Raw genomic sequence first — 12,500 nt, 5'->3', positions numbered from 1 at the left:
GTAGAGAAGGGAAAACACTAGGAGAAGAGAGAGTAGGCTTAGAAATGTCTACTACTGTTTGGGGGAATGGAATTTGACCAGGATTGAATGCGCAGAGATGACGCTGTGCTGTTTTTTTATTTAAATTTTCTCTTTTTTGTATTCTCAAACCATCCCTTGTCCTTCCTTCCTTTCTTTCTTTCTTTTTCTTTCGCTCTCTATAGGAACTCAGAGCACAGGGGGTGACTGCCAAGCAAGTCTTTAAGAAGGCTGACTGAATATAAAGTGGAGTGGAGTGGAGTGGGGGGTTGTGGGAGGTGGGGTCGGGAAGGGGTCATGGCCGAGCCGTCGCCTGGCAACCACGCCAGTGCTACCCCAGAGACTGGTGGCTTTCCTGCCAAAAGTGTTGAGGAGATAGTGCTATCCTTTTAGTTGTTTTTGTTTGTTTGTCTGTTTGTGTTCAGTTTTAAACCAAGGCAAAGAATGTACCCTTCTTCTTCTCCTGGTGCCAAGTGTAGGCCAGCGTGTATCGTCTCCTCTATTGCTCAGCTCTGCCCCTCTGTGGGGTAAATCTGATTTATGGAAAGAAGTAAAACGTTTCAGTCTTACCTGCTCTGTTTCAAAAGAACCCTGCCGTTTTATGGAACAGCCCTGAGGTGCGTTTCTCGAACAGTGTTGTTGCTAACTAAGTTAGCAACTTACTTGGATGTAATTTTCCGTCGGCAACCTACAAAGTTGCTAGCTGGTTACAAACGATGCTTTCAAGAAACGATGCCCAGGCCCAGACATTTGCAGGTATCTACATACAGTACAGTATGTGGATGGTCGTGTCTCCCTGGTCTGATGGGCTGGCATACGAGACAGAAACAGGAAGTAGATCCAAATGAATCATGTCTGATTCCTCCCACCCTCAGCAAGGGGCCTGTGCAGTGGTGTGCCTAGTTTTCATGCATGCAAATATACTGTTACAACAACAGCATGACTCCTGTTCTCTCTTTCCGTGTGTGTGTGTGTGTGTGCGCGCGCACGTGTGTGCGTGTGTGCCCATTAGGCATGTGAGCTAGGGTTTGAGAGTTGTGTATACTAACGCTGCGATGTGCTGTAGGTGCCGGCAACTCATGCATCTAATTGAAAAGTAAGATATGGCAATGATGAGCAAAATGGTGATCTTGGATCCTTCCCCTTTCTCTCTCCGATTCAATTTCCATCAAACTCTTTCCCTGTTCTGTCCTTAAAGGCACCAAAGCCCCAAACATATCTTTTTAAAAATGGACTAATTCGACAAGAATTACATTATTCTAACTCCTGTAACTTTCCCTTCAACATACAGGGGGAGACAGACAATCATAGTAAACTATGTCCAACATGTGTTGCAATTTCCTTTCCTGTCACAGAAAGTTACAGACTTGCGCAACTTCCGATTTTTTTTTTTTTTGTCATACAATGTGTATTTCAGAGATGGCCTTTATTATAAAGTACATATGACTAAATTCAGTACATGAAAATATACCATGATTCAATTTCTTTAAAAAAAATATGACAACCCCCACCCCCACTCCTCCCTGGACTCCCCGGAGTTCAGTCAGCATGCTCCTGTCGGTGACAAAGTGGGTCTTTCTCAAAACCTATTGCAGTGCACTTCTAAGTGTATCAGCCTAATTAGTCACGCCCAGTGGTTGGATACTCTTTGGTGAACTCTACAGAATATCCAATCACTGTTTGCGACTAATAAAGAGTATCCAATCACTGGGTGTGACTAATTAGGCTGATACACTTGGAAGTGCACTGCACTAGGTTTTGAGAATGGCCCCATGTAACCAGTCTGACAGACTGTTTCCTGTCAGCTCCGTCGGCAAATCTCACTTCCTGTCTTCTTCACGCACATACGTACTGTTTTAGCCAAAGGCATAGAGTGCATTGCAATATGCGGCCTTGCCTCCTCCACTTGCTTCTCTCCTCGTATCTGGAAGCAATATGTCATGATGACATCACTGACAACAACAGCATTATATTTCAATATCTTGCAAAAGCTCAATCGTAGAATCTTTTTGTCATTTGCAATTGGGATGGTGAATGAAAAACAGACCCTCAAAAGTTGTTGTGGCTAGGCTGACAGCTGGGAAACTTTATCGTTTTCTCCACGGAGGAGGGGCCAGGAGGCGGGACGAGGAGAAAAGCGCAAGTGGAGGAGGCAAGGTCTCATATTGCAACGCACTCATTGTCTTAGTGCAATCAGGAACACACATTACTTGGGCTACACATATCCTCAAAGATGATGGGAGGCAGGGTTAGATACTTCTTGGTGGGTACAGCAGGAGCTAGTCGTTTTTTTTTCCATTCCATGAGACATTTGATGTTTGTAGCTGGACCTTGTAAGGAGGCATCCTAGTGCAGTCAAAAAGCATGTGACAAAATCCATGGTGCCTAGAGTATGTTTGGGTGGAAGTACAGGTAAAGGAAAGTGGGTGTTGATTCCAGACCGTTGTCAGCAATATGGCTGATTGTTTCTGTGCAGATGGTGTGGAGAGGGATTTGCAGAGGCGCATCTTGTCACCAGGCAAGGCAGGCAGCCGCTTGAGGCCCCCAAGCCCCTAGATAGTGAATAACAGCTCAGACTTTACCACAGCAGTGGCGATTTTGGTTCAAATGTTCATTCTTTTGCATTTTCGCTTGGGGCCCCACCTGACCCTAGAATCGCCTCTGGGGATTTGTCCTCCCCCCTCCAGAGTCTCTCTGGTTCCAGGAAGCTCATCAGCTCATCATGGCATTACTTGGTATACCTCCATGTGTGGTGTCCTTCTGACACTCTTTAGTCTTTAGTGCAAGCAGGGCTGCTAACAGAGTTTGGCTCCACCCAAGACAGACAGTCATTTAAAAAAGTCCCCCACCCACTACCTACAGTGTAATGACGACCCAATTCTGGACCCCACTTCTCCCTGGGCCCGGTGCAACTGACCCCTTTGTGTGTGTGTGTGTATCAGGCTTGTACGAAATTCCGAATTGAATGAATTTCAATTCAAAGTAATGCCATCATACGAACACTAGGTGTAGGTGGTGTCATTACCTTGAATTTCTTTAAATTTAATCTACACCACCCACATAGAACACCACCACCTAGTGTTTGTATTATGGCATTACTTTGAATTGAAATTCTTTCAATTCCGAATTTCGTACAAGCCTGATGTGTGTGTGTGTGTGTGTGTCCCTTGACTCCAATGAGTGCAAGCAAGCAATAACCCATGCAGTAGATTTCCCTCCCCAAAGCTCACTGATGTGGCCACTCGTCCTCCTGCGGCTCTGAGTGACACACAGTGGAGTGAAGGCTCTCGCCACCCGGGACACAGGCGACAGCCAATGGGTGCAGTCTCATCGGGGAGGTTGGTGATGTCACGATAGGTGACATGCCTCCATCGCATTCCAAGGTGCACGTGCAGTTCATGGAGTTGGGGCTGGTCTCAACTGTGGGGAGAACAAGAACAGTGCGCGTCAGCACAAGCCTACTGGCATACTGTATGTTAAAGGGTGAGACACCCGGTCGTCCATTAAGTCTACATACTGAGGTAAAAGAATTAAAGTTTACAAAGGTAAAGGCAAAGTAAAATCTTTTCTCTTCTTTTTCTCTTGGATATCACGTCGAACAGACCACTAAGGTCGGGGACTGTCCTCCCAAAATGGTCACCCAGATCGTAGGGCACCTAGACGACTAGGTCTCTATAGTCCCAGATTTAGACATAGTATGAAGTAATCACAAATGTGTTTCTTACTGTCATGTGCAACACAAGACAGGAAAAAAAACATTACATTACACAGTCAGAGCAAATTACAACATAAATAAATGGCACAGTAATGCTAAGCTAGTATGTGGGTATCAGGCTTGTACGAAATTCCGAATTGAAAGAATTTCAATTCAAAGTAAGGCCATAATACGAACACTAGGTGGTGTTGTTCTATGTACTTTCCATGGGTGGTGTAGATTAAATTCAAGGTAATGACACCACCTAGTATTCGTATTATGGCATTACTTTGAATTGAAATTCATTCAGTTCGGAATTTCGTACAAGCCCGGTGGGTATGGTAAAACCGGGCTAGTGTTTACCTGCACAGGAGAGTAGCGGAGTCTCCGTGGACTCTGCCTTGTAGTCCTTGAGCTCTGGAGGTGGGGGCAGTATGTCAGGAGCCAGCGCGGGGGAGATGTTGCCTCCATGTCCATCCGTGATGTTCACTACAGATAGAAGATGAGGGTGAAATCATCATGATTACTGTACATTAAATCATCATGACCAGGGCTCTAAAGTAACATTTTTCATCAGCAGCCAAAATGGCTAGTAGATCTTAATCTTACTAGCCAAACACACATTCACTAATGGGTTAAAGTGGCTATTAAGTTGGTCTATTCTACCAGCCAAATTGAAATTTCACCAGCATTTGGCCTGTTGGCTGGTGTTAATTTAGGGCCCTGATCATGAGCACACAGCCCTGATCAGAGCACACAGATCACCAGCGACATTACACCCCTGCCCAGAGCTGGACTGGGATAATTAAAAAAAAACATTTTTTTTTGCGTGGCCCTCTGTAAATTGTGGGCCAGACAGCCGGTCTCTAAGAAAATACAAAACAAGACAAAGAGAAGTGCACCACAGCCACAGGCAATCTTTTCTCACTCTCACCGTGCAGATCAAGTGCATCGGACGACAACAAAGTACTATTCGCTCTTCACTGCTTGCAAAACACTTGTGAAGTGCTGCAGTGCAGTACAATAATGCGATGCACATTTCCCCACAACAACACAATTTTCACCAGCCATGATAGCAGGTGCTATGGTGGTCCCATAGGGCCGCTGACAAAATTGAAAACACTATGTTAACCCATTGATGCCTGATGTTGCATTGTGCAACATTGGCCCTGGCGCCTGGAGCTGCATTACGCAACATTCAGGCTCATGAGATTTGAGTCAACTTTATTAACAATCCCTGTTTGTTAGAGATGAATGGGCACATTCTAATGAAAGATGAGGGTCTTAGCATTGAAATACAACTTAGTGCATATTTCTATGTGCTTCAGAAGCTGAGATATTTAGGTTTTTATAGGCTGAGGGAAACTTTTCTCAAAAAGGGCTCAGGCATTCAGCACCCTTTTTTGCAGGTGCCTTAGGCTTTCCCATAAACAGGACTTTTGACCTTAACCTTCCCTGTATCCTTAATGACCTCCCGTTCCCTGGTTAGTTTTGAGGACCTTTAGATGCTGTTTACACGTATATGTATTTTTTACAACATGTGGATGAAAATAAAAACTAAATTGTAACAGGTACATTTTAGCCCCCTAAATGGGATATTTCTAAAGCTGGATTTTTGATATGCAGAGTTTAAAACCCTGTTTATGTGTAAATGGAAGGCCAAAACCAATGCGTTTTCAAAAATATCCATACTGTATATGTATGTGTAAATAGATTCTCAGAATGACTTGCTGCTTCATTTTTAGTCAGGTGTTCTACACATTCTAGCTGAATCATATTTAAACATGTATAAATAAATATGAAAGTTATGAAATACAGTGAGTCCAATATGTATTTGATCCCTTGCTGATTTTATTGGTTTGCCTACTAAAAAAGACATGATCAGTCAATAAATGTTATGATAATATGTATTCTGATATGGAGAGACAGAATATCAAAAAGAAAATCCAGAAATTAACTGAAGAGAATATATATTAATTTATTTCCATTTCATCGAGCAAAATAAGTATTTGATCCCCTGCCAACTGATTACAGTTCCGGGCCCACAGACCAGATGGGCACTTCCGATCAACTTGTCATCTGAATTAAAGACACCTGTACATACTAACATGCATAAAAGACACATTGAATCAGCAGAATCAGTCCATAGTATGAGTGAATCAGTCACAATCCAACCTCTACAGCATGGGAAAGACCAAAGAGTGGTCAAATGATATCAGGGACACGATTTTAGACCTGAACAAAGATTAAATGGACTGCAAAGCCACAAGAAAGAGACTGGGTATTAATGACCCAGCTGTTGACGCATTTCTTCCAAAATGTGAGGAATACAAAATGACTATCCATCAGCCTGTCAGGGGTTCTATACAATATTTGACCTTTTGTAGGGATTTGATAATCATGAGAACAGAAAGAAATCACCCTAGAGCTGTACGGGATGAACTAGGCAATGATATCAAAGCTACTGGGACCAAAATCACTGATAAAACTACTGGTAGCACTTAATACCACAGAGGTTTAAAATCCTGTAGTGCACACATGTTACCTCTACTTCAGAAGGAACCTGCGCAGTCCCACTTGAGGTTTGCCAACAGACATCAGACTGGTTTAGGATATGATAAGGAGGTGCTGTAGTCAGATGAAACCAAAATCAAGCTGTTTGGCATTATCACAATTCAATGTGTTTTGAGAAAGAGTACTGCTGTCTATGACCCCAAGAACACCCTCCTCACCATCATGCATAAAAGTGGTATCATTATGGTTTGAGGGTGTTTGTCTGGCCAAGGCACAGGACAACTTCGCATCGTCAATGAATGGATGAAGGGAGACATGTAATGTGCAATCCTGAGTGCAAACGTCCTTCCCTCCTCCACTACACTGAAGGGTGGGCCATTTTTGGATCTCCCAACATGACAATAATACACAACATACAGTCAATGCAACAAAGGAGTGGCTCAATAAGAAGCATATTAAAGTCGTGAAGTGGCCTAGACAGTCTCCAAATATTAACCCTATAGTAATTCTATGGAGAGGACTGAACCTCCCATTTGCCAAGCTACAGCCACAAACTATTAATGTTTTAGAGATAATGTGCAAAGAAAAATGGGCCAAAAATATTTTCTACTATATGCACAAACATTGTCATTAACTAAAAGAAGCATCTAACCTCAGTGCTAGACAACTAGGGCTTTGCCACAAAGCACTTTATCCTCTTTAGCTAGAGGGGTCAAATACTTATTGGCCTAAATTAAATACAAATAAATTAAAATATATTATTTTAAGTTATTTTCTGGAATTTCTTTTTGATATTCTGTCTCTCCATGTTTGAATACATATTATCATAAATTTATAGACTGATCATGTCTTTATTAGTGGGCAAACCGGCAAAATCAGCAAGGGATCAAATACATATTGGACTCACTGTATGTATATGTTTAAATGAAATTAATGACTGAGAATCATGGTTAATCACAAATAGAAGTTTGAATCCAAATAGGCCTGTGCTCCATGACTACATAGTCTAGTAGTTTTCTTCTTGGAGCAGGCGTCACTCTTAATTATTTAAATCTCTGAGGGTGCTGGCCCAAATTTCAAATTCAATGTTTCGTTGCACACTGAGGAGGGCACACGTCGTGCTATAAAAAACACTACTATGCAAGCTGCGGTCTCCTTTTTGATACGTAGTCTAGTAGGCCTAATGTATGTATGGGTTCGGTCTACTCTGCGTCCAAGGGAGAAAGCGTTCAGAAGGCAATAAAAGCTTTGCCTGGGTCTTAAATAGAGCCTCGAGTCTAAAACTGCTGCTGCTACTGTGGTGGAGAGAGCACAGAAACACAGACCTTGGAACGGCACAGGGTCGCTGACCCCAGACCACACTTGTCACTGTTAGTGTTTGTGCATGCTCAGAGTGTGTGTCCACAAATATGCACATGGACAGAACAGCGTTTCAAAAATGCAGCTCTTGCTTCTTCCATTACCAGACCAGGATAGGAGACATGAAATGTGAAAGGTCTTCAATCTGTTCAATTGTTTACAACTAAACACTTTTTGACTAACATCATGGAGGAAGGACCGTCTTCACCGACAATTTTTGGATGAACAGCTGTTTTTTTTCTTTTCGTTTTAACATACTTTCGTTATTGGAATCGTGGTGATAATGAGAGGAGCTGGCAAGTTGATGCGAGGCTTATCTACAGTGGCTACATTGCAAACAATTATCTACAGTACACTGCAAACACAAAGGCAGACGTGTGCAGAGAAACGAGATAGGCCGACAGATATATGGGGAGACATAGCCACAGAGGCATGGGCGGAACTATGAGCCTGTGTGTGTGTGTGTGTGTGTGTGTGTGTGTGTGTGTGTGTGTGTGTGTGTGTGTGAGAGACTAGCAAAGGATGAGGATGTGGTGAGATGTGCATGCTCGTCGCTCGGGGTGACGCAGAGAGTATTTGTCACATCGTGTACGTACACGTAGGCTACATGCGTGTGTCCGCACAAATCCGTCAGATTTCTTTTATGATAGCCATAATGCTGTACATTGGACCAGCATGGTGTGTGTGTGTGTGTGTGTGTGTGTGTGTGTGTGTGTGTGTGTGTGTGTGTGTGTGTGTGTGTGTGTGTGTGTGTGTGTGTGTGTGTGTGTGTGTGTGTGTGTGTGTGTGTGTGTGTGTGTGTGTGTGTGTGTGTGTGTGTGTGTGTGTGATAGAGAAAGAGAGAGAGAGAATAAACGTGAGAAAATCAGTGCCATGCATGCTGTTGTAATATTCATAACTTCTGAAATCTTCATAGTTTTTCAATTGCAAAATAAAGGAAACGCCACATTGAGACAGGACAAGTTCCAAGCTGACACCTCGACCAAGTGAAAGCCGCATGCCTGTTGCCTAAACCCACACCCCTTACTCTGCACAAATCACTTTCCCACAGTGTTGAGACCCCCGTGGAATCAATTACAGAAACAATACCGTGTGTGTGTGTGTGTGTGTGTGCGTGCTTTATATATGTGGTCTGAGAGTGTTGCTTTGATCTAGCAAGGGGAGGAGTGGATGTGGGCGTGCGCAAACTTAAAAGCCCATCCATCCGCCTGTGGTCTTAATGACCTCCATTTACTCTCTCTGATGTTGTCTGATGCTCATTGTCCTCCCAATCAAGTCACAGTCGCTCGCATGGCCTGCCTGTCTGTCTGTCTGTGTGTGTGCTGTATCTGTACCTGTCTGTCGTGATTGGCGCCTTCTCTTCCAGTAAATGTAGGCAGCGAAGACGATGACGGAGATGATAAGCCCCACCCACAAGCCTGCGGGTAATATCCAGGTGTGGGCTATAATGACAGCAAGAACAAGAGAGAAAAAAAACACGTCTGTTACCTGAGATTGAACTACTGAGAAAATGTTTCAACAAGTCTCTACCTGCGACTACTGTTTCATCATGTCATTATTGATATTTGATGTCTAACTGACCTAGTTTTTGTGCCATTTTCAAATATCCATTTGTGTTCAGGCAGCTCAATTGAAAACTTCAAGGCACCACATGCTGTACCCTTTGCATTACATTACATTACATTACATTATATTACACTTAGCAAACGCTTATAATATCCAATGCGATTTACAGTTAGTTACAGGGTATATTGGTTACAGTCCCTGCAGCAATGTGGGGTTAGGTGCCTTGCTCAACGGTACTTCAGCCATGGATAGAGGTGTCGGGACTGGAGGACGGGTAATGGTGGGATTTGAACCTGCAACTCTCTGATCTTAAGTTCATCTCCTTAACAATATGATACAGTACAATAAAATACAGCATACAGTACATTTATATAGCGCAGTATCACAACTAAGAAGTTGACTCCAAGTGCTTTTAAAAAAAAACACTAGGCTACGGCTGTACCCTTGACCATGTTCAAATCATTGGCATTGAGAAACATCATCCAAAATGGTTGGAGACGGAGCATGCTCTATGGCTGTGTACCAGACGGTAGTGTGTGTAGCTCTGCTCTGCCAGGGGGCGCCAAAGCTACACACACACCGTCTGGTGTGAACCAGGCTAACACTAAGGTACCGGAGTTAGAGGCATGCACCTACGTGGTAAGGTGGGAGTACGACATGGTGATGGTGGGGTCATCTTGACGGGCTCACACACTGAGTCTGCTGTGGAGTTGCCTTCCCTCTTCAGTACCAGTCCCGTGCAGCTGAAGAATAGTGAAGAACCAAGTTAGAAGCAATGAAAACGGTCCGTTAGACACCATGATACCTCAACATCTCTGCACTTGTGTTGTGGCCACTCTTAGCCTTCAAACAATAAACTTGAACTACAGTAAACTGAATCACCTAAGCTAAATTAAAATGAAAAGTGTTTGAGCGTTTAAGTGGAGCTTCAAAGAGCTTTTACAGCTAAGTGGGTAGAATTACCCAAGTGCAAGCCATCGACTCCCCAGGCTGTGCTTCGTGTGTCATGGGTAGCAAATGTAGCATTTTTTCCACAATGGACATTTCATAAATGATTGAAAGGAAATATTTATGATCAAGTCGCTCAGGTTCACCTCTCCAACACCCGCCTCCCCCCTTCACACTTTTTGTACTGTACTGATTTCATTTGATCCTTCATTGATATTGAAGGATATTATTGTATATAATAATATGATCTATCTCCTGTAACTGTTTCCTTTCATGGCTGACTGACTGAAAAGCCTGTTCTGTTCTGTTGTGGTGCTCTGTTCCCTCCTCCCACACGGCCCAATGCAGAGCAGAGATAAAGGTGGAGGTGGTGAACATAAAAGAAATGATCGGTCATCAAAGCAGAGCGATCTGACTCTTGGAAACATCCTGTGTGTTTGTGTGTGTGTGTTTGTGTGTGTTTGTGTGTGTTTGTGTGTTTGTGTGTGTGTGTGTGTGTGTGTGTGTGTGTGTGTGTGTGTGTGTGTGTGTGTGTGTGTGTGTGTGTGTGTGTGTGTGTGTGTGTGTGCGTGTGTGTGTGTGATAGAACAAGAGAGAGAAAGAGACAGACGCTAACCCTACAAAGGCAAAACACATCAGTTTTGGTCATAATTTAAAGGCAGAGTACAAACTGCCAAAATATAACGTTTTGTTAAATTTTGATGATGTGATGTTGTGTTGTTTTGATGTTGTTTGTATGTTGTGTATTTATTCATAATATATTAAGCTTACTACACACACATTTGTCTGCCAAACTGTTTAATTTTGTGATGTAATGTATTTCAGTGCAATTCAAACATATTCCTGTCATATCCTGATCCCACTAAATAGGACATCTAAAAGTGATCTACATAATTTAAAACAAACAACATTATGACCTGACCTCGCTGATGCTTTCTTATAGAAGATATAATTATAGTAATAATATATATACATAATTTGTATGAAAAAAATGCATGGCAGTTAAGTGCCTTTTGGCTCAGCTTGACTCATTGTTGGCACATGACACAAAAGCAGAATACTGTACCTTAACGGCCAGTCAAAAGTCACATTTTGAGCAAAATATTGCTATACATACGTATACAGTATATTATATTATTACATTATAGCAACCACCTGTCAAATTTGAGCTCTACCGTACCTATTATACTTTTATCCGGACAGAAGACAAAACTGAAAATTTGAAGTCACTTCTCTCTGTTTCAGTTTCAAACTGTGGTGAGTTAAGGTCTTCTGCCTGTACAGTGTGTACAGTATGTGGCTGACATAGTTTTAAAACCCAAGCCCTTCTTCGCCGTGTGAGAACATGAGGGGCTGAAGCTGTGGCAATAACACACGTCCCTATGACCTGGTCTACTCTGACTACCTTCACCTCAACTCATTCAGGCTCCACATTTGATCATCTTAATTGCTAGATGTGTTGCATTTTACGGTAGCCTACATTATTAAAAGCCTCAAAAGGCCCTTTTCCATCTTTCCAACTCCTACATTCGCTGACGTGCCGGATCAAGGTGAAAGTCATTCCCATTGGTAAATTACACAGCTCAGCTCACCAAGCGTTACGTTAGGGATAATTTACTATTGTCCACACATGACTTGGAAAATATTTCCTGACTGAGAGGAAATATTTTCCGATAGTTACGTTTGGACAATGCATTATCCCGGTAATTAAAAATAACGTTAAGTTATGTGCTCACAATCAAATTTAACCTCAGCACTTAACTCTTTGTAGCCTAAAGTATAATGATCACTAGCCTCTGATTGAAAGCACCCCACCCCCCACACCCCCATTTTTAAAATTTGGACCTTTTAAGATCACCTGTGTACAGTGCTGTTCTGAAAAGAGGTTGTCTCAGCAGATAATAGTCAATTAGAATAACGGTAAGCAAGGCACTTCAAAGGCTTTTGGTTCACTCCAATGTAGGCCATGCAATCTTTCTTGCGATCTTTCTTAGCCACGCGAGGCGAGGGTAGCGTTGTTTCGCAAGCCACAGAGCAAGGCCATCCATGAGCTAGGTTGAGTTTATATTGTGAGTATTTGCCGAAACTACAACTACATCTGGAAAGCAACACATCAGAAACTAGAAACTGATACCATGCCGTAAGTTTTGCTTTTCAGGTCTACTCTTTGAGGAAGGAACGGAAGGAATTGCTCTGCGTTTTTGCTTTACAACTAAACCAATCTACTCTTGTACAGGAGTTCACATTGTTGAGTGTGTGTGTGTGTGTGTGTGTGTGTGTGTGTGTGTGTGTGTGTGTGTGTGTGTGTGTGTGTGTGTGTGTGTGTGTGTGTGTGTGTGTGTGTGTGTGTGTGTGTATGTGTGTGTGTGCGTGTGCGTGTGCGTGTGTGTGTGTGTGTGTG

The 12,500-nt window shown here is 42.8% G+C and overlaps 2 protein-coding genes across 2 annotated transcripts in view; one reads left to right on the top strand and one right to left on the bottom strand.

Moving 5' to 3' along the window:
* Nucleotides 1-955, top strand: part of rbp5 (retinol binding protein 1a, cellular) — a 6,366-nt gene extending 5,411 nt beyond the window's left edge. The window contains exon 4 of the mRNA XM_063198141.1: nucleotides 204-955. Coding sequence (XP_063054211.1) covers nucleotides 204-257 — 54 coding nt within the window. The 3' untranslated portion in view covers nucleotides 258-955. The remainder of the gene's footprint in view (nucleotides 1-203) is intronic.
* A 2,212-nt stretch (nucleotides 956-3,167) lies between these two features.
* The window catches only part of LOC134449264 (tumor necrosis factor receptor superfamily member 5), a 19,210-nt gene continuing 9,877 nt past the window's right edge, over nucleotides 3,168-12,500 (bottom strand). Inside the window, exons 5-8 of the mRNA XM_063199124.1 lie at nucleotides 9,788-9,894; nucleotides 8,920-9,027; nucleotides 4,076-4,201; nucleotides 3,168-3,438 (exon numbers count right to left, since the gene is read on the bottom strand). Of these exons, the coding sequence (XP_063055194.1) occupies nucleotides 3,245-3,438; nucleotides 4,076-4,201; nucleotides 8,920-9,027; nucleotides 9,788-9,894 (535 nt within the window). The 3' untranslated portion in view covers nucleotides 3,168-3,244. The remainder of the gene's footprint in view (nucleotides 3,439-4,075; nucleotides 4,202-8,919; nucleotides 9,028-9,787; nucleotides 9,895-12,500) is intronic.

Source organism: Engraulis encrasicolus, chromosome 5, assembly GCF_034702125.1.
Source record: "Engraulis encrasicolus isolate BLACKSEA-1 chromosome 5, IST_EnEncr_1.0, whole genome shotgun sequence".
Classification (NCBI taxonomy): Eukaryota; Metazoa; Chordata; class Actinopteri; order Clupeiformes; family Engraulidae; genus Engraulis; species Engraulis encrasicolus.
The sequence above is the reverse complement of the archived record's forward strand: the minus strand, read 5'-3'. Positions and strand labels throughout refer to the sequence as shown.